The sequence below is a fragment of the Urocampus carinirostris genome, chromosome 2, assembly GCF_059441175.1.
Source record: "Urocampus carinirostris isolate Australia breed hairy pipefish chromosome 2, RoL_Ucar_1.0, whole genome shotgun sequence".
Taxonomy (NCBI): Eukaryota; Metazoa; Chordata; class Actinopteri; order Syngnathiformes; family Syngnathidae; genus Urocampus; species Urocampus carinirostris.
The window spans coordinates 42,117,065-42,139,490 of NC_142350.1; the positions used below are offsets into that span (position 1 = coordinate 42,117,065).

The window sequence follows — 22,426 nt, forward strand, 5'->3', positions numbered from 1 at the left end:
CTAATACAAATCCTCTTAGTCATTGATAGCAAACGACAGCGTCATCGTAGAAAGCTAATGAAAATGATCTCCAGGAAATCCCGCATTGCTACGTATAAACACTTAGTTTTCTGCAAGACGTTAAAGAACCAAGGTGTTAAAATAATTCTTTGTTATTCGGCGAGTAGAATGAACATGTTTACACAAATTATACATTTTTATTCTACGAGCTCAATCTTACTGTGAGTAAATAAGTGTTGCGTTGTGTTTATTATCGCAGAATTGCAATCATTAGCTAAACATTGACTAAGGTTGACAGGTATGAGTTAACCATAGAGTGCCATGTCTAATCTCATTGCATACAATGTTTCACTACGTTATCAATGACAGTAAAGAACAATAGTAGTGTGATGAAATGAAAATTTATTAATTCACAAACCAGGTAAAAAATTGCCAAGCGAAAACTGTTACAAAACCTTTTATTCACAATGGGAAATCCGATGAGATAATCCAACCCCTTAAAATAAACTTCAAATTTTTGGGGGGGAATGTCTTAAAAGTGTAACTGCCTCACATGTTGCATATTCCATCACATTTAAAACCGAACGTCAAAACAAAAAGACGAATATCTACACCTAAACCGTAAAATCAATACACTATTTTGCCACTTGTAGATTAAAAGTACTGTATTTTCTGGACTATAAGGCACAGCTAAACCCGCAGATTGGCCAGAAATTTGAAAGTGCGCCTTGTTATCCCGCGTGCTCGATATACACCGCAGAATACGGTGGATAAGATCGGAAATGCATACAGTAGATATGCGTTACAAGGTTTTACAGTACACTTTTGAAATTGGCTCAAATCACAGAACAATTTCCGCAATGGGAATGGAGCCCGGGTCGTAGCGGTGATGGAGCACTCTACCACTAGATCTCCAGTGGAATAGATTACATGCAAAAAGGCATTAGCGCTAATCTGATTATGACACTATTTTTTATCACAGTGCCAGACATTGATCTGCATAATGCATTTGATAGGTTAAACAAACTCCAATTCTTCACTTGTTGTGAAAGACAGAAACAGAGTCAACAAAATATTACCACTGTGCAAGCTCTTTTTTTGTACATATTACACAGCGAGGTTATTGAAACACAGTGAAGAGGAGATACTGTTAAACTTATCAGAATTCAATATGCAAATCTGTGTTTCTAGCACCATGAGTACAAATAATGTCATAATGAGATAAGCTTTAATTCCTTGTCCTCCATCACCTGTACCACTGGTGGTCTAATGGTAAAATGACCTCAACGCTGCGATCCAGGCTTGATTCCCGCCGCAAACAATGCTGAACAGCATAAAAAGCCCATTGGTTTTACACGAAAGCTTTTCTTGTAGTATCAATTTCGTGTGCCTTATAGTACGGTGCGCCTTATTGTGCTGAAAATACAGCAACTCTTAAACGTGTACCAGTTTGATCTTATAGAAATAGAACTGTGTGAATAGTCTTGTTGTAGCCAGATTTTGGAGGTATGACTATAATCTTTCAAACTAAAGCTCAATTTTAAGAGTTGGACAATTAAAATATGAACTGGTATGTGTTTTATTTTCCTTGAGCTAGACATGAAAATGAGGTTTAATATTGCAGCAGCTGGAAGTTCAGTTAACAAAACTCAATGCGCAGTAAAATATTTAGATTTACTGTTATTTAGGGTATTGTATGAGAACTTTTCATACACAATTTGCTAAATTAAAAGCTAAGTAATCCAGGACATTGCAAGTTAATGAGGTGTTGGAGTCTCCTGTGTGTGAGCTAGACAGAGCAAAAGATCAAAATGCCACTTACCACATTAAGGATGACATAGTTCTTACAACCCATACATGATCCCTCCCACAACATGTCACTTATCATCGTTGTCGTATTAGTATTTCGGCCTACGACTTAACAGCAATCCAGCCGAGCTTTTTGAAAACGCGGTCAGTTTGTGGGCAGTGAAGCGACAAATGAGAGCGCGCTTAGGAGAGAATAAATTAATGGAAGAGAACAGTTGTGTAAAACTTCACACTTCAGTCACCGTACACTGACCGTCAGGCATTCGAGACCTTCCGCTAGTAGACGGAGTTGGGGAAATGGACTCTGCGCCGGGTAACGCTCTATCTTCCGGGGTCAGTCTTTGCCTTTGTTGCCGATCCGCCCACCCACCGCCCTCCACTCCTTCGTGATCCTCTTCCTCGTCGTCGCTCCAACCTCCGGAGCCGGACTCGTCCACGGAAGTGTGATGGTCGGAGGACACGGAGGGCGAAAGCACGTACTCTTCGTCTTCCTCCTCTCCTTCTCCTACCCTCGTCCGTTGGCGAGGTGGAGTAGCCCTCTGTTCTAGTCGAAGCTGCGAGAGCGCCTCCTCCAGCGAGGATCTGCCGGGTTGAGCGCTCGTCGAAGGTCCGGTAGGGGGGGTAGGTGGCGTAGGGGCCAGTTGCACACCGTCAGCCGTGATATCGGCTCCGTCGGCGGAGTTCTCTCTGCTCGCTGGCCCGATAGCCGCCGTGACGCCTTCAGTGTCCAAACGCAGTCCGGCCACGCCCTTCTTGGGAATATCCAAAACGTCCCGCTTCATTTTGCGCCGACGTCCGTGCTCGTTGCGCCGGTACTGCACCATGTTCTCCAAGTCGGCCACGTACAAAAACCCGGCGATGAGCATCTCCGCAGTCTTCTTGCCCTTAGAGAAGGCATCCTCCAGCTCGCGGCTGGTCCGCACGTCGTACTGCCACCAACCGTTGCGGCCCTCGTAATACCAGGCGTGGTCGCTGGCTTCCCCGCCCCGACCTCCCGCCGATGCTTTGAGCTCCTCCGGAGAGAGAAGGGTGGGCCTTTCCAGGAAGTCCTCTGGCACTTCCTGTCTGCAAAGAGCGCAGCGCTTGCTTTGCCAGGATGCCCCCTTAACGCAGAGGAAACAGAAAATATGCTGGCAGGGCAATTGCACCGGGTGGATGCAGCTCTGCAGACAGATGGCACACTCTGGAACTGAGAGCGCCGGCGATGTGTTGCTGGAGCCCGGACATGAAGAGTCGGCGCTGCTAGCGCTGCCCGTCGCACCGCTGCTGGTGCTGCTGGTACCGCCGCCTTTCTTATTTGAGAGAAGTGAGCTAACAGAGTGGTCTACTTCCCCGCAGCTAGCCATCCTTAGCACGAACTGGGATAGGGAAAAAAGGGGAAAAAATGTTACTGCAAGCACGTGTACAAAAGACTGTATACAAAATCCCCTTCAAAGCCAATCAAACGTTTTGGTTGTAGAAAAAAGACGTGAGGGTTACTGGTCGGGGCAAAAAGATAAGAATTTCAGCCTTTATTTTTATGGGATTTTGATAAGTTTAGAGAAGGGGTCACCGTTTTAAAGCTGAAAGCTACTTCTTTTGTTACTGATTAGCGTAAGGGTCTACCAGTTTCATTTCTAAAACAATGTTTTTGCTATTTTATTACTTTGTTGTTACTATGCGATTCTTATGTGATCATTGTTATTACCAGGTTGTAGACAATGGCGACAAGGGGTGCTGTATCTGAATCGGATAAGGAGACTTCCCCTGGTACTGGTAACCATGGAAACCAGTACTATCCGCTTCATGTGGGGGATCAAACACCTACCAAAAAAAAAAACATCCTAGAGAGCAATGGGCACTGCCAGGCTGTATGTGCCTAAGACACACCACAAGAACTTTTCTTGATTATTAATGTGTTAATTTGTGTAACTTACATCGTCAGACATAAATTCATTGTAGTCTCTTGTCACAGACTACGGTGAGTTCCTAATCACGTGACAACATCCGGGCAACCCAAGTAGTGGCAGCCATGCTGGATGGGTGTGCTCCAGTAAGTTTACCTCATTATTATTTCCTTGACATCAAAACACAGACACCTCGCTACTTCGCGTTTGAGTTATTGCTGGTTCATTGCCATATTTAATTATTCAGGACTAGAGTTCTTTGGCGTTTAACTTCACATTTTTTTTATTTTTCTTTTTCAAAATTTTTCACAGAGTTTTGTGAATAATATTAATACTATTGTTGTCCTTGTGCAAGACACTGAACCCTTAACACCCCCAATAGGCAGGTTGGCACATTGCATGGCTGACGCTGCTGTCGGTGTGTGTGATTGGGTAATTGTGAAGCTCATTGTAAAGCACTTTGAGATGTCTTTAGTGACTTTAAAAGCGCTAGACTATTTAAGGGTACCCTCGCAAACGACTACATAACAGTGTTACAGAACGCTTTTCAAAATGCACTTTTTAAAGGCATTTAAAAGGACAGTGTGTATTACTTCACCACTAGTTGTCCCCGTGTTGTATAGAGCACCTGAAAATTAGTTCTAAGGAGCGCAAAGAATAATACAAACTATGGAGACCAAAACACCTTTTACATCTCATTTTATTGGCCAGCCTACTTGAGTTTTGGGGGATGGCGGAAACTTAGGTCAACTCGATTTAAGTGTCTTGTCGGATAAATGCAAATTTCTTGACCTACGAGTATTTCAATAAATGTGTATTTATATGATAATTCATATATTTTTGCTCATTGTGCATTTTTTTTTAAGTTAAGCTTTTTGTTACAACTCAAAGGCACTAAAATAATAAACAATGCCCCTTAAGGAGCACTCAAATGACTGCTCCATTGGGAGGGTAACACAAAAATATATTTTCCCGAAGAGCAGGCTGTACACAGGGTGCAGTTTCAAATCACATTCAAAAAGTCAGATGATTAAAATTATTATTTAACAGTACACCAGTTGTTTGAAAAATATAAAACCTTGATGCAGTATTTCATTAGAAAAATGCTTGAAAATGTAATGTAAAATGAGATTCCATTTGGTGTGGATGTAAAATGAAGTATTTAAAAAAATAATAATAAAGTTTTTACTTTTAGGATTTTTGGAACGTAACTCTTGCAATAAATGAGCATTCACTGATAAAATGGACACAACTGAAGTTTTTTTTTCCATGGGACAGAAAATGAAACCGAAATGTCTCAGAGAAATGAAACAATACACATAAGGCTTATAGCAAGTTAGCGTGTGTTTTTCTTCTATAAACACTAGTCCGGAGCACACAGGTAGTCAGATAAGTCAAAAAGCTATAGATGCATGAGTAATCGCAAAATTAAAGGATTAACTCAGCAATTTCAACCAGACTAGGACTATAATCCAATAAAACCATTGTCAGATTTCAATTGACTGCTCTTCCCCCTGAGATTCGATCTGCAACCTCAGTGTAAATGTTTAAATCTAAGATTAAAACACTTCTATTCTATAGCTTATGAATAACCTATATTTGATGTTGACAATATCAAGGAATGGTGTCATAATAGTCTGTAGTTTGCAAATAGTCTTTAATCCGTGCAGCCCTTTGAGACCCTTTGTGATTAAGTGCTATACAAATAAACATGACTTGACTTATGTAAATATTAGGGCTGCAGCAATTAGTCGACAAAAAAAAAATTGATAATAGAATGGGTCGACAGTGGAAGTTATTATTGACTTTTGTCGCCAGACATGCTTTTCCAACAGATGGAGGCATTTCTACATGAATATAATCTCTGCTAATCTGATCGTCATATTCATCTTTGGCGCAGACTGCACTGAGCGAGAGCAAGAAGGGAGTGCCTTGTGCTGTGTGCCCACCTCTACCACTCACCCAATCAAATCAGAGTGGTTTGCTGGCGTTTTTATTTTTTTACAGTGGGTTTTCATCATAAAGTATCTCAACAGTGAACATGCATAGTTTAATGAGCTTCGGGTTTCTTAGCGACGTACTGCCAAAACGGGGTATGGAGATGTGACACCCTGGACTGTACACCTGTACTGTAGTAGAGAATGTGCCCTATATATACTGGACTGAACCATTTATCTGGTCAGTTTCACTTTTGCTTCGCATGTACAGACGTTCCCCTACTTACGACCATTCCAAAAACGATAGATACGAAAAAAATATTAGGATATTTCTGTAAATTAGATTTTGCATTGTGTGCACCTTTTTCAGAGTACAGGACATTACTGTAGTGCTTCTTTCCACAGCTACCGGCGCGTGGTGGCGCTGTGACAGGTCACCCAGCATCCACCCCGAAAAAGAGATCAGCTTCCTCTGCCTAGTTCATGTGTAAACATTCTATACTGTATCTCCAGCGTGCTAAGAACTTTGACATTTTTATTGTTTAATATCTCGTGCATCTATTCAATATGGTTGGTGTAAAGTGTAAAGAAGAGGTGAGACGTTTCATTTGGAATGAAAGCGGAATAAGAAAGCTTGATGCTGTTGAGAAAATGGTTGTATTGCTTTTTTTCGTCCACTTTTTACCACGGAGGAGGAAGTCGCCTAACTCTTCAAGCTCACCTTCCCAAAGTAGGTTAAACTTCACTTTATTCATCATTATAGAGCATATTAATTTATGAAACGTTTCTTTTTTAGTACAAAACAATACAGGTTACTTATACAAGCCTTAAACATACTACTATAAACCTTAAACATACAAAATATAGCACTGAAGCAACTTACGAACAAATTCAACTTACGAATGATCGTCCGGAACCTAGTTCAAGGTGAATTCATCAGACCATGCGCACCACAGAGAAATGTTCGATAGTTACATTTTATCTCCTAACCATATGCACTTGCGAAAAGAGCCATAAATTAGCGACTCCTGTTTGACAGGAATTACATTTTGTTAACTTGATTTTGATTTTAATTTACTATATATTTGCCTTTCACCAAACATTGACAAAAGTTAATTGATGGATTTGTGTCTCTGATGACCAAGCACTACACCTAAATGGTTTAAGAATTTTAATGTTTGTATTTAAGTTTTGTACAAATCCGCACTATATTCAATGAAAGAGGTGATTTTCATTGTGTTGATAAATTTCCACATATTTAAGCTTTATGGTAAATTAAGAAAGAAATCTGATTATTCGACTAATTGTTCCAATAGTCGATGAATAGTCCACTATTAAAATAGTCTTTAGTTGCAGCCCTAGCTACGAGTGACCGAGACGATCCGGTTTGGAGACTAAATGGGCAAGACAAGATCGGTCCAAAAGAAAAAAAAAACCTTTTAAAATTGTAACACTGCATACACAGTTTGAAATGATCAAAAAACTCATCAAACGTAGGGAAAGCGTAAAGGTTACCAGGTATGAGAACTCTGACGCTTCCTTGCACCCCCCTACCTTCCTCCATAGTAATTGCTCATAATAATCTCGCATTTAATTTCGTAATATCATTTTATTTATCATATGGCTTTATTCTTTCATGTATAAGTACTATTCGAATATGTTTTGTGATGGGGAAAATGTGATTTATAGCAATTAAGATGCTAGTTGGATGCTTTAGGAGCAGACCAATTTAAAGGATTTCGTATTGTTAAAATTTGAGAACAATCCTGGAACAAATTAAGATCGTCACCACTGTATTTAGTGAGATGTTAAAAAAAACACTACTTTCATACTCACGTTAAATTGCTCTAATGTTCATGTATCATGAGGCTTGCGTTAAGACCGTCCAACTGACCTGTAAAGAAGTAAAGCAAATGAGATCTCAATTTATTCAATGTAAATTACCACTGAGGAGGAAATGTGCCATATCTAATCACGCATACTACGTTCACAGCGTCGATATCAATGACCATAAAAGACCATTCGATTCAAATGAAGACGTTTGAAAACTCTTTGATCAAACGTTTGCAGAACACATGATAAACAACATGCATTTCGCACGTGATCTTGGAAACAATCGACACAGCCATTATTGAGGTTAAGAGTGTTTAAGAACAAAGGGCCACTGTTTTTTGTCTGACTTTTAAAGGAGTCCGCTTAATCGAACCACGTCGATGCACGCGGCACCTTAGCACAGAAGAAAAACAATAAATCCGCTCATGTAACCCACTGAAAGGGCGGATTCCTACGCTAACTACGTGACAACAAAGGCATCGCCATAACATACATGAACCTCGACTACGGTGAATGACAGTCCCGATGCACGCTAGACAAAATGACGTTTAAGAAGCGAACAAAGGCACGATCGTCCAATTAATAAGCACAATTCATGAGTAAATGGCTAACTCGAACAGATTAGTGTGAAAGAAGACCTCTGCTGACGCGCTGCTTGTTGCTAAGGCTGACTTAAACGAGGGCAGTAATTTGACTCCAGCAAATAGACGGGGTTCATGTGATGGCGCTAGCTTATTTTAGCAGGTCGACATTATCAACAAGAAGCACCTCTGCTCTTGATTCTCGATCCAGGCAGCTGCTACCGTACATACCGTTCTAATATGTCTTTATCCGGATCTTCTTAACTGCTACATTTAAAAAAGCGACACCGATTCCCAGAGTTAATCGAAGAAATTCCAATGCTTTCCGAGTTTGTTTTCTACCGTTTAAAAAAGACGATCGGGTGACGCATTCAATTTAACACGGAATTCTGAGGCTCGATAGACGTCACATCCGAGTCTCTGACGTATCGTACCAAGCGAAAATTACCACAAAAGGCCTTATAAGTGACCACGTGCATCAAAAAATGGATTTATTCATTGTTACTGAGGAATAAATTCTACACTTTTTCACTTATATAAATAAAAATCTGAAAATATTGAACAGTATTGGACGCAATGAGACGCATGGAATACCAGCATATAATTCAATTCATTGTAATTCTAAAACGATATATTTTAAGTGATACTAATGTCAAAACTGTTTGTACGCAAAAGGAAAAAAATCATTGCCGTTCTAATGGACACATTTTTATTCTTTTATTTTCTGCTATGGTGCAAACAAATAGACACTAATAGTTTCTGAACAGAGCATATTAATATTAATTATTGCTATTATGACATTATTCTAAAGTAGTTGGATTAGAACGCGCTCTTACGCAATGTACGCGTAGGATCACGAGAGATTTATTTCGACTCGTGATGGGAATTCTAACTCTTTTTAGAGAATGGGCTCTTTTGGCTCGGCTCACTAAAAAGAGCCGGCAATTTTCGGGACTAAACCTCTCAGATTTGTTATAATAATAATAATAATAATTTCCTTTGTATTGTCATTCTTTGTAACAATGTACATTGCCTTAATCAAAAGATTACCAATAACAATGTAACATTAAACACACAATTCATTAATGGTTGATTTTTGAAAAATGCATTGAATTGAATTGTCTTTATTGTCATTGATATCAACGTTGTGAATAGTTATATGCAACGAGATTAAACATGGAACTCAAGGGGTAAAACATGTAAAAAATATTTTTAATAGAAAAAAAGATTTGGAAAAATGATAATTACAACATAGTGCTCAGAAATCTGGCCCAAGTTATGATAATTATGCAATGAAAAGAATCGTAATAATAGTGCATTAAAAATAAGTGCGATAACAGTTAGCAGCAAACATTGAAAAAAAAAGAAAAAGTAATTAGGTATATATTTTCACTGTTTCATCCAATAGCAGATTTTACAATTTCATTTATTAACATCAAAAAAGACAGAAATCTGAAATAAGTCTCAAGATATATTATTTACATTTTTGTTCGTTCCTTCAGGGTGGTGATGGCCCTGGGGATGAATTTGTCTCTGAGTCTGTTTGTCCTAGTTTTAAAGGACCTGTTAAGCAGACTAGGTGGTGGCGGCCGGGGTGGGAATTGTCTTTTATAATGTAAATTGCTCTGCTACGTTATCATAAGCAGGCAATTTTCTCTAGACTGGGCAGAGAGCAGCCAATGATCTTTTGGGCTGTGCTGAATGATATGTTTTTCTGTCCACTGCTGTGCTCCCAGCATACCACATTGTGATGCCGTACCATATTATAATAACCTTTATTTTTTTTCACTCTACTGTCAAATCAACACAGAATCCCTGAAAAAAAGCAAATTACAAACTCGTCAGGACTATAAGTACAATTTAAAATAAAGGGACATTTGACTATTGACAATCCAACTTCCAAACAATTTAGACTAACACTATAAAGAACCCTTAAAAACACACAAAAATCTATATAAGTAATTATCATTCGAATGGACTTGCGATTCCATGGCAGATCCATAAACATGATGGGAATTTTTTTTTTGCTGCTAAATATTTTTGTTGCTGCTAAGTATTGTTGCACTATGTTTCGATGCACTGTTATTAAAAAACAAAACAAAGAAACATTGCACTATTGTCACAACTTAGGCCAGTCTCTAGGCACTATTTTGTAAACATTTTTTGCCTGTTAATCCTGACAGTCTTTGAATTCATTTTTCTCTTTAAGTCAAGTCAAGCCATGTTTATTTGTATAGCCCTTAATCACAAAGAGTCTCAAAGCACAGACAACAGATTATTGCAAACCAAACTATTATGACACATCCCCTGATCTAAAACCTACATGAGGGCAAATAATTCACAGATATTGTCAACATAAAATATAGGTTATTTATATGCTATAGAATAGGTGTGCGTTTTAAGCTTAGATTTAAACATTTCCACTGAGGTTGCAGATCGAATCTCAGGGGAAAGAGCATTCCACAGCACAGGGGCCCGAATGGAAAACGCTCTCGAACCTGCGGCTCTCTTCTTGGCTCTTGGGATCACTAGTAGACCAGCATTTTCAGAGCGAAGGCTCCGGACCGAAACATAGGGGGAAATTAAATCTGAAAGATACGTGAGAGCAAGTCCATGCAGGATTTTGTATAAAACCAACAGGACCTCAAAATCACATCTTAAGCTAACAGGGAGCCAATGCAGGTTAGCTAAAACCGGGGTAATGTGATAAAACTTTCTTGTTTTGGTTAAAAGCCTCGCTGCAGCATTTTGTACCAGCTGAAGGCTCTTGATTCACTTCGGGAGACCGGAGAGTAGTGCATTACAGTAATCGAGACGGGAAGGGACAAACGTGTGAATTACAATCCCCGCATCTGACTGAGACAGGATAGGACAAATTTTAGCAATGTTGCGAAGATGGAAAAAAGCTGTTCTAGTAATATTCTTAACGTGTGTTTGAAAGGACAGATCAGGGTCAAATATGACACCTAATTTTTCAATCACTCTGGGTGATATTACATTTGACAATGTTCAAAGCTGTTTTTGAGATCAAGTCACAGCATTTGGATGGACCAATAAACTAGCATTTCAGTCTTTTCAGAGTTAAGGCGCAAGAAGTTGAGTGACATCCATTCTTTTATATCAGTGAGGCAGGCTTCCAAATGTCCAGTTTGGTGTGGCAGATTCCTCTTTAAAGTCATTACTACATGTTTACCCTAGAGTGCCATACAATGTTTCACTACATCAATTTCAATGACAAAAAGACAATACAATTCAAAATTAGGCTCATTTTTCTGCGTTGACTCATTTATTTTTGACTTTCTGTCGTCGGTATTTTATTCTCTCTCCTCTTGACACAGCGACAACACCCCGTCTATTGACCATTCACGTGGACATTCAATAGAGAAAAAACGCGACTCGATGGGAGCCGGTTCTCCGCCAATCAAGAGTCGTTCGTTTTAAAGAACCGGCGCATAAAGCCAGTATGTTCACGAATGACATATGACAAATCTGGACGCGTAGAGCTTCCGTCTTTTCCTGTTCGCTTGCAGCTAGTAGAGGACATTCGTGTCACAGGAGAGTGGGTCTTCTTCGGTCTTTATCACCAGCTAACTAACAAATAACTAAGCAACCTAATCATGTTTTCCCGCGCCGTAAGACCCACCATCGGCTTCGCTAGAAGCTTGTCCACTTCGTCAACGAATCACGCTAAAGTGGCCGTCCTGGGAGCGTCTGGCGGAATAGGCCAACCTCTGTCTTTGCTGCTTAAAAACAGCCCCCTGGTGAGTCAACTTTCCCTCTACGATATCGCTCACACCCCCGGGGTGGCTGCAGACCTCAGCCACATCGAGACCCGAGCCCAAGTGACCGGATACATGGGGCCCGATCAGCTCGACGCTGCCCTGCAAGGCTGCGAGGTCGTCGTGATCCCCGCCGGCGTCCCGAGAAAACCCGGCATGACTCGAGATGATCTCTTTAACACCAACGCTACCATCGTAGCCACTTTGGCAGATGCTTGTGCCCGCAACTGCCCCGAAGCAATGATCTGTATTATTGCCAACCCAGTCAACTCGACTATCCCCATTACATCAGAGGTCATGAAGAAACATGGAGTGTACAACCCAAACAAAGTGTTCGGTGTCACCACCTTGGACATTGTCCGAGCGAATACCTTTGTGGCTGAGCTGAAAGGCCTCGATCCAGCCCGTGTCAGCGTACCTGTGATCGGGGGCCATGCAGGGAAAACCATCATCCCCCTTATTTCCCAGTGCTCCCCCAAAGTGGAGTTCCCTGCTGATAAATTGTCAGCCCTGACTACCAGGATCCAAGATGCAGGTACCGAAGTAGTACAGGCCAAGGCTGGGGCTGGTTCTGCAACACTCTCCATGGCATATGCGGGTGCCCGCTTTACCTTCTCCGTATTGGATGCCATGAATGGAAAGGAAGGTGTCGTAGAATGCGCTTTCGTCCGGTCGGAGGAGACCGAGTGCAAATATTTCTCCACGCCGCTCCTCTTGGGCAAGAACGGCATCGAGAAAAACCTCGGGCTCGGCAAGCTGTCCGCCTTCGAAGAGAAGCTGGTGGCGGATGCCTTGGGTGAGCTGAAGGGTTCCATCAAGAAGGGCGAGGATTTTGTGGCAAATATGAAGTGAACAAGGACATTTAAGTAGCTACACCTAGCCACTGTTATTTCATGTCTTAAATTAAAAGACTATTGAAAAACTCAACCTGTGTGTTTTTCCTTTTTCTCTTAGTTTCAGCAGAATACTGGTTTTAAAGAGAGTTGGGTTTTTGGAGGTGTCCTAAACAAATTTAAATATTAATATTTTCTCTATTGAGTTAGTGTTAACCATGCCCAACTGAGTTCCCAATCACCATTCATCCAAACAATTTGCGCGCTCTTTTCTGAAGAGAAAGTTCTCGGAAGCCGGCATTTCACTCACGGGTGGATTTACTTCTAACACACAAATCACTACATCTCTGCACGCTTCTCCTTCCAAAAACCGACTCTCCTCCTTCTTCCGAGTTGCTCAGCAAAGCATCTCCTCCGCGTCATCGCTGGGTCCCATTGGTCTCCCGTCCCGGAAGAATGGCGCGTCAACTCCGCCTGGTCGGCCCCCAGACAGCTCGTCAAGATTTAAGGTCTCCGGTTCCCGGGAGAATGACGCATTGACTCCTCTGCGTCACCTCCCTCTGCCTGAGAGCTGCCCCACGTCAAAATTTACGGTCTCCCGAAAACTTTGGCACAAAACACACAAAGAGTCCAGCAGACAAACCCAAATTCAAACTTCCATATTCTTTTATGCGCCTATCTGCTTTTCTTATTTTAAGCAGAGATGCATCATTCACTCCTGCGGGTTTCCTGTCTACTTGATTCAGGCGTCGTAAATAAACGAGAATGATCAAAGTATTATGGAAAGTTGGACTGAGAAGCATAAATATACACATACATTTATATATCTACATGTATATAAGATTTATTTTGTTTCAGTTCTTTAGCAAAGCGGTTCGGACTGAGGAACAGGGGGGTTTATTGGAGAGCGACTCAATGCTCATCATCGTAGTGTTTTGTTGGCGTAACTTGAAAATGGGATGAACAAAAGGCTTATTTGATGTACAGTCCAAACTAGAAAAAGTGTAAAAAAAAAACAAAAAACAGTTTGTTCGAGCACATCTACGTACTTGCACGTGCGACATCAGAAGCTTGACACATTCTGCAATGATGAAAAAAAGCCAGCAGATGGCGTCGGCGTGTAAGAAAGTTCCCAATTCGAAACAGCGTCTTCAAATTCAAAAGTAGATTTGGATAATTGTAAATAAATCATCAGTAGAAAATAGTTTCAATTGATTTTATGCTCATAAACATCAGAGTAAAACTGCTGACCCTCGATAATGGATAAAATAATTACTTAGAACTGTATACTTATGTTTTATTCCTGAAGGGAAGAATTCGATTTTGAATTAATGAATGAATAAATGGCCTATTGTCATTAAACAAGTGTAACAAATTACTATAACTGCATAATGCAAAATAATTTCATGTACTCGCTGTGTAACTACGCAGGAGATCAGGGGTCTCCAACGTGCCCATGGTTACCTGATATCCCGCGGACAGATACTGAAAATAACTCACTAGTGATGGGTCATTTGTATTTCCTGGGAAATTTGATTTCTAATTTGAATTGTGTTCTAGTGGTTGAGTGAGCCTGTGTTGACTCTACTTTTAATAATGAAACGATAACATGGTAATAACATAGTTATAACATGAAAAGTTGTCACTTTAGAAATGTGTATCAAACTCATTGCCCTTCTAAACAGTGCGATCGTATTTAGAAAGGAGTACTAATAAATAGACACAAGATGATTTGTACCTGTTCCTTGTGTGTAAATCAAAAAGATGTGTGTTGAGTGGTAAGAGTACAAAACAAAAACCTGCCAGTGAGAAAAAAAAAAGGCCTACGTGTCGAAAAACTACCAGGATGAATCAGGTTACAGGCATATTCCACTGCATACCACACGTTTTGGTACCTGTAAGTCGGCTTGTGGCTTATTTATTTTCTTGTACCTGTAACCCAATTCAACCTCAAAATTTTTAGACACACAAGGTTTTATTTTGCCCGTAGGTTTTTGTTTTGTACGCCTAGTTTTCAACACACATCTTTTTGATTCACACACAAGCAGAATTTTTCAGATACTAACTGTCTTTTGTGGGGGGTTTTTCAGAGTAGTCTTTTTAAGCTTTAGGTACCTGGGTTGTGATGTGGCTGCAGTTGTGAATCAAGGAAGCAAAGTTTTGGGTGCTCTGAGGAGAGTGATGAGCAACAAGAGTATGAGTATGGATGCTAAGAGGGGACTGTATGAGAGTGTGATTGTGCCGACCGTTGTATGGTGCAGAAACTTGGAGCCTGAACGTAGATTTGAGAAGGAAATTTAATATTTTTGAGATGAAGTGTTTGAGGAGTATGTTAGGAGTGACAACATTGGATAGATTGAGAAATGAAATTGTGAGAGACAGAACTGGAGTAGTAGTGGTACTGAGCAAGCGTGTGGATAAGAGAGTATTTGGTTGGTTTGGACAGAAGGAGAGGATGGATGATGAGCGAATCTTGTAGAGGATCTACGGAGCAGAAGTAAATGGAAGGAGAACAAGAGGAAGGCCGCGATTAATGTGCACTCCAGGAAATAGGTCTAATTCTAGTGGAAGCTAGAGCTCTTGTTGGTGATAGGAATGAGTGGGGAGCTGTTGTGTAAGGATAGTGGGATGTTTGGACGCGTTCTAAGGGATGGGCAGGGCACTTGTATGATGTGGCAGGGGTAAACCAGATAAAGCTGTCCGGCCCTGCTGTTGAAGAGAAGAGTGTGTTGTGTTACCCTGACCCGAGTGACATGGCCGCTTTCTTGTGTCCCATTTCATCTGGAGGGACAAAAGCATGACCAACTTAGGTGTAGAGGTGCCTAACTTGTTTAGGTGTTTGGGCATTTGGGTTGGCCATGGTCCCCCCCCAAAAATTGTGTGTGTTTTTTGCTTTTTTTTCCCTTTTTTGTTTTCTTTGTTATTGTATGTGTTTGTCTTGCTGTCGGTGACCCCGCTTGAGGGATATGACCAAGGTAGATAGAATAGTCTTTTTTTGACAGTGATCTTACGCCATTACGTTCGTGCCAATCAGTAACTCTCATCGATCAATAAATTAACTACACTTTATGATTGTGTGTTGACTTCCAGACTTAGCTGATGGATATTATGCCACCCTAGTCATTCACACAACAGTTATTCGCACCCGGGAAGCATTTTTAATGAATTTAGTAGCGGAATTGTCTTTCTCAAGAGAAGTTTACAGAAGCTTATTTTGCTCATTTAAAATTGTTGACTTATTTATGCAAGAGATTTTCTAACTACTATGACTTAAGAACAAGGAGACTTAGAATGAGCTACGTTTAACAACAATCCTTTTTTATTTCTATTTTTTTGTCTCATCTATGTTTAGAAACTTCAGACCCAAATTCAACTGATTATTCTGTCCCAAATTTAGACAACTAAAATAAGTACACTAAATATAAATATTAACAGTACAAATCAAAGTTTTATAAACAATGGCAACATTCAGGTATTCTACATTTTAAACGGTCAATAAACAGTAGTATTCTATAGCAAAACAGGATTTTGGGTTCTAAATCCGACACCTTATATCAACATCTGTTGGACCAAGAAACCGAGTATTTATTTATTTAAAAATGTATGGATTAAAAACATTCACACTTGCATTAGAATACTGTAAAGTAAAAAAAAAAACAGTTGAAATGGAATGAAACCATCTCAATGAACACCCACTAGGAGGCGGCCATGTACTGAAAATAGCTTTTAAAAATAACTCCCGGGGTTATGATCCAAAATGAAGCCTTGATAAGCGAAATCCGTTAAGTAGAAAACTTCATTTATTTGATAGTTTGTTATTATTATTTTACAACCAAATCTTGTACAGTACATTAAAGTCAGAAAGCAAAACATTTTATAGGCCCAAGCATTTGTCTTTAAAAGTAGAAGTACTGTATACGTTAAGGTCATTGCCACACCGTTTTTATTTGTTATTTAGCAAAAATATGAAAGCTCCAAGGTATGCATTGCATATAGTACGATGTGATACTCGACATTTCTAAATAAAATAGTTTTCCTCTGTGATTTAGGATCTGTAATAGTATTGTCACATGCCAGTCAGTGCAAAGGAAGAGCAGGATTTACACTGAAAAACCTATGGCGACCAGATGATGAAAGTGCTGTATTAGAGTCAAATCATGGGGTTTCTCCTGCTACTGATAACCATGGAAACCAGTACTATGTTTTATATGGGGGAGCAAACCCCTACCCCCAAAAACGGAGAGGGATGGCTGCCCAAGACACACCACAGGAAGTGGTGTCCCTATGATCCTGGTGGTTAAGGGACCCGTGAACCGTGATACTGAAAACATTTATCTGAGTATGACCAGTAGTTTATTCAGTATTCAACATTGCCTTTATTGTCATAAACATAAAATGCCAATGGCTTTCGAATATTTTTATAAAACTTTATATTTAGACAATAAAGGTGCGCTGTGTAATATTCAACCACTGGATGTTGCTGTATTGTGTATTGCACCCAAAAATGAGTTCTACAAAACACAAGAAAGAATACAAACTACAGAGACTCCAAGTAACAAAACTTTTTCTTGTCATTGTTTTTACCCAGCCTTTAAAAAAAAACAACTATATTGAATTGAATACTTAGCAAAAATATATGAACTATCATAAAAACGCGGATTTTTCGAAAATACTCGTAGGTCTTAAAAATGTATTTATTTGACGTAACTTGGCCCACCTAGAGGGAGCTGACGTGATTGTCAGCCATCTTTTGCTTATAAGGTTGCCCCTAGAGAAACAAAAACCTTATTTATAGGCTGGTCAAAAATTTGGAAAAAAGGCTGCAGTTTGTTCACTTTGATCTTCTGTTGGTTGTATTCGTTCTTGTGCTTTGTTGCACTCATTTTCAGTTGTACACTTTTTTTTAACTGATAGATTTATTTTCAGATTATTTTTTTTATTTTTAGAGCTAGATATTAAAAAAAATATATATTTTCTTTTCAATCTGAGCCTTTTATGAGGAAAACCCAATTTGGCTCAACCTCACCCAGATTTGAGCACCAGCGGCCATCAAGAAAATTGAGCTTGAAAACCCCTTTTCAAAAGGTTTCGATCGAATTGTAGTTTTTTAGCTTGGCGATCGGAAGTTAACATCCTCACCAGTTATAAATTCAGAAGTGATGCGAGCCTACAGTCTATCCATTTATCCATTATCCGCACTGCTTATCCTCAGTAGGGTCGCGGGGTGCTGTGTATTAATTGTTAATGCAACATCCATTGCAGTCTGGTCATCCTGGAAGGGGGATTAATTCATGTGTGGTCCCTTCTCAAGATTTCTTTATTTACCTCATGTTGAGGTTTTTGAGTTTTTCCTTGCCCTCATGTAGGTTTTAGATCAGTGGATGGTTTAATAATAGTATGTAGTTTTCAGTAATCTGTGGTCCGTGCAGCCCTCTGAGACTCCTTGTGATTAAGGGCGTCACAAATAAACATGATTTGAAATCTCTGCATGGATATTTGTTCCAGGATCGGATCCTTGACTAAATTTTTGTAACTTAGTGCAGCTCACAACGCTTTGAAATGATGATTTATATAAGTGCATACTGGGGATGTTGTATGAATAGAACATACACAACTACATGGAGAGCATGTATCTCATGTCTAGACTGCATACCTGTTGTCATAACACATATTAGTGTCCCAAAAACTTCACAGTTGGAGATGACAGATAAACAAGGCAATTAAATCCCATTTTAGTTTTATTTGTCATACAGGCGCCTTTGAGTGTTTGTTGAGCAGCACAAATTAAACTTAAAACAAACAGAAAAACCTTGTGAACTATATTATATACATATACAGTCCATGACAGAGCATGTCTTAAAAAAACTTCGCCCACATGTTGGCTTTCTTTGACATAGCAATGAATGTCCCACTAGATTTTCTATGCTTATGAGAATACAGTAACAAAATTGTAAAAAAAAACAACAACCCAAAAACAAACAAAAAGCTTCATCCAATAAAGCAGATCAGGCATGTCAAACATACGGACTGCAGATCGGATCCGACCCGTTGGATAATTTAATCCGGCCTGCCATAAAATTCCAAATATGTTGAAAAAATAAGCGAGTCTCTTGGTCATTTCTATAAGAAAGGTATGATTTTTTTAATAAATGCAAACCAAATACTCCCTCCGGTGGCTAGAGGGCAGTGTTGGGTTTGTATAGAATGATTAGTTGGTTCAGGTGAAAAACTGCATCAACTAAATTATTAAAATAAACCAGTTAATACAGTCAATGACAAATATTTTCACACCATTGTCTGTGAATACAGACGCTCCCCTACTTACGACCATTCGACTTACAAAAAAACGGTAGATGCAAACATTTTTTTCTGGATGTCGAAAAATATCCGGACATCGCTGTAAGTTAAATTTTGTTTTGTGTGCACCTTTTTCCGATTACAGGACAGTACTGTAGTGCTTCTTTCCATCCCTACCGGCGTGTGGCGCTGTGAGAGGTCACCCAACATCCACCCTGAAGAAGAAATCCGCTTCCCCCTCCTAGTTAGTGTTTAAACACCTTATACTTAATCTCCAGCGCACTCAGAACTTTGACATATTTATTGTTACAATATCTTGTGCATCCATTCAAAATGGTTGGTGTAAAGTGTAAAGAAGAGACGAGTAGTTTCTTTTGAAATGAAAGTGGAATAAGGAAGCTTGATGCGGTTGAGAAAATGGTTGGATCGCTTTTTTTCGGCCACTTTCTACCACGGAGAAGAAAGTAGCCTAACTCTTGAGGCCCATCTTCCAAAAGTAAGTTAAATTTAACGTTATTTATCTTTATAGAGCATAATATTTTATGAATTCTTTATTTTTTTAGTACAAAACGATACAGGTTACTTATACAAGCCTTAAACATACTTATATAAACCTTAAACATACAAAATATAGCACTGAACCGACTTACGGACAAATTTAACTTACGAACGATCGTTCTCGTTCGTAAGTAAGGCAGCGTCTGTAATACGTTTAGAAACATTCCCTGTCATTCATGAAAATCATAAGTCGGGTAGGTTATTAATGTAAGCTGAATGATAAAGCATCATATCTGAAAAACAAAGCTAACAATTTAGAGTAGAAATTGAAATGAAATGATCTGCATTTATATAGCGCTTTTCAAGTCAATGACTTCCCAAAGCGCTTTACATTGTGCTTCACATTTCCCAATAGCGGCCGTGATCTGTGCAGCCATGTAAGGCGCTAACCTGCTTATTGAGGGTATTGGGGGTTCAATGTCTTACCCAAGGACACTTTGACATGTAACACGGACAAGCCGGGATTCGAACTGGGATCCCTTAATCCTAAAACGATCGCTCTACCTCCTGAGCTACTGCCGCCCCAAATTCTTTTACTGATCCGGCCAGTCTTAGAAATGAGTCTTGATCTGGCCCCAGAGCTAAACTGAGTTTGACATGCCTGACGTAGATGGATAGAAAAATAACAAACAGACTTTTCTACATACTGTTGCAAAATCTACATTCAGAATCCAAGGGCACATCAACAACGTACCGGGGCGGTATTAAATAACCATATCAACAAGCATGAAGTGTCATTCTGACTGCATACTGCGCTTCCACAATGATCTTTCTTTTGTTCTTTGGTACCAGCAGCAGTCTTAGCAGCTTCTCTTTCATTTATGAAACGAGACTTCGGTGTCAGTGATGGGAGTAAAGAAAGAATTACTAGACAAGAAAAACCTTTAGTCCTCAAGCGCTCCAATCCCTCTTGTGCATTATCTGTTTATACAAATCGTACAGGTAGCAGCGACATCTCTGCAGACAGGAGATGAGAGGGTCAAAGATCGAGAAGATTTTAGACTTAAACACGTCCTTGGAACTACTGTACGTGGCCCTCCTGGTGGGTAAACGAGTCCAAGTCATGTTCCCGCCGGCGCCTGTGCTCTGTTTTGTTCCTGTTTTCTGGGCGCTCGCCTGTTTCCCGGGCGATCTCGCGCACCCGTTTCTTCTCCCTTCTAACGTCCTTGTTCTCTTTGCGGTTGTTGCGATTCCTCCGTTGTTTTCGATCATTAGGCCTCCGTCCTATGTTGGGAAAACGATTTTTTTTATTAGAAACAGGTTTAGAACCAGGTAGTATAACGGAAAAAATATGACTTGATTCACATTATTTAACATCATGTAAAACCAAACAATCTAAAAAATACTGTGTATATGCACTATAAGGCGCTTCGGATTATAAGATGCACTCCCAAAAATGAGTCGGTCATGATAATTTTTTAATATGTAAAGCGTAGTTGGCTATAAGGCACGTATAGTTAAAACAACAGGAAGAGTTGCACTAAAAATAAAAAAGTACCATATTTGTACATTGATTCAGTCCAATTATATCATTGATCACAATTGCAAAAATTTGGAAGTAAGAGGTATCAAGCCCGGATCACAGACGGGTGTGCGCCGGATCCTATCCACTGGACTACAAAGCGTATTCACTATACAGGAAAACGAATTAGGGTTTTTTGTCAACATTCCACTATTTTTAACCAAAATACCACTGGGGACCACTAAGATACAGAATTATATCGCCGACTCGCAAAGTCTTTACGACGGCAACAATATTATAAACTGAATAGAGGGAAAGACATTGTGGGAAGTAATTCTGTCGTCCTGAAAAACTTAATTAAATGCATGGCCATATTCAACAAGGTTTGCCACTTCCATTGCTAAGTCTGAATTAAGAAAAAGTGAAATAAAAATGTATACCGATTTTTTGTAGGATTTTTGAAGAACTTAGGAAAACTTTCATTAAGAATTTCCATGGTAGAATTTTTTTCATATTTCTCCAGTATTTTTGTAATATAACTGTAGTTGTCTTTTCGTAGTAAATCTATACTATATTTTAATTTTCAGAATGAAAGCAAAATAATATTTGAGGTTCCTGTTTTTAAGCACTATATTTGATTTTTAGTTTTGTAGTTATTGTATTTTTGTATTTATTTCTGTAGTGTTTTTGAGTGGCACTAAAAAAGTTACCCACTCTTGGGGCCCCCCAAGTGGTTGCGGGGCCCTAGGCAGCTGCTTAGCTCGCTTATGCCTTGGGCCGGCTCTGAAGTTGGGAAATAACTAACTAAGATGCTGAAAGAATTGTTTGAGTTGTTTATTCGGTAAACAAAATACAATAATTTTACACCAATTATCTGTTTTGTTTCTATATAGTCTGTCTTGCTGTGAGTGAACAGGTGCCACATTTTGTTTGTAAGGTTTATTTTTATTAATAAGGGGGACTGTATTAATTAATAAGGTTGAGCAATTAGCCGAGTACACAGGTATGCACTTATGTTGATGATTTCATAAACAATATGCGCAAAGTAAGATTTTGGACGACTTGAAATAATGGCACGTCTAGGTCATTTTATAGAACCACCGGTAGAAGTCACTCTTTACCAGCAATTCTATCGTCAAGCATATAAACTGTTGCTGCCCTCTGCAGTGATGAGCACAGCATTGTCCCTAAAAGAAAGACGAATTCAACCCCTCCCAGTTTCTGCTCTTGCAACATCTCATAAACAAAACCACGAGTTTTGGTATGCTGAAAATTTATCTGTGCTTGAGCTTCAGTATACAGCAATAATGATAATAACAAGAGCCAGTCTCAGGGAGCTTGGAGACGGGACCTGCAAGCCAATGCAGAGGCCCTTTTCCTGTTTTTTTGCAGTTCATGTTTGAGTGGAAGTGAGCAGCACTGTCTGTCGGGGAGCTTGGCTCCCTGCTTTG

The 22,426-nt window shown here is 39.6% G+C and overlaps 3 protein-coding genes across 4 annotated transcripts in view; 1 reads left to right on the forward strand and 2 right to left on the reverse strand.

The window, feature by feature from the left end:
• Positions 1 to 385: 385 nt before the first annotated feature.
• Positions 386 to 8,446, reverse strand: rnf146 (ring finger protein 146). 2 transcript variants are annotated; one of them, XM_088326549.1, is made up of 4 exons: positions 8,278 to 8,446; positions 7,469 to 7,526; positions 3,497 to 3,612; positions 386 to 3,167 (listed from the first exon to the last, which is right to left on the reverse strand). In XM_088326549.1, exon 4 carries the CDS (start codon positions 3,153 to 3,155, stop codon positions 2,037 to 2,039), a length of 1,119 nt encoding a protein of 372 aa, XP_088182675.1. In that variant the 5' UTR covers positions 3,156 to 3,167; positions 3,497 to 3,612; positions 7,469 to 7,526; positions 8,278 to 8,446; the 3' UTR covers positions 386 to 2,036. The 2 variants fall into 2 exon arrangements, with proteins under 2 accessions (XP_088182675.1, XP_088182674.1); XM_088326548.1 differs by lacking the exon at positions 3,497 to 3,612 and having other exon boundaries at positions 8,278 to 8,445.
• Positions 8,447 to 11,532: 3,086 nt separating this feature from the next.
• mdh2 (malate dehydrogenase 2, NAD (mitochondrial)) lies at positions 11,533 to 12,752 on the forward strand. The gene has a single exon (XM_088326551.1). The coding sequence runs from the start codon at positions 11,664 to 11,666 to the stop codon at positions 12,675 to 12,677; it is 1,014 nt and encodes a 337-aa protein (XP_088182677.1). The 5' UTR covers positions 11,533 to 11,663; the 3' UTR covers positions 12,678 to 12,752.
• A 5,661-nt stretch (positions 12,753 to 18,413) lies between these two features.
• The window catches only part of rspo3 (R-spondin 3), a 34,572-nt gene continuing 30,559 nt past the window's right edge, over positions 18,414 to 22,426 (reverse strand). The window contains exon 6 of the mRNA XM_088327957.1: positions 18,414 to 20,737. Coding sequence (XP_088184083.1) covers positions 20,535 to 20,737 — 203 coding nt within the window. The 3' untranslated portion in view covers positions 18,414 to 20,534. The remainder of the gene's footprint in view (positions 20,738 to 22,426) is intronic.

Coding starts and splice junctions, on each gene's coding strand:
- rnf146 (XM_088326549.1), bottom strand. CDS start 3,155: ATGGCTAGCTGCGGGGAAGTAGACCACTCTGTTAGCTCACTTCTCTCA.
- mdh2 (XM_088326551.1), top strand. CDS start 11,664: ATGTTTTCCCGCGCCGTAAGACCCACCATCGGCTTCGCTAGAAGCTTG.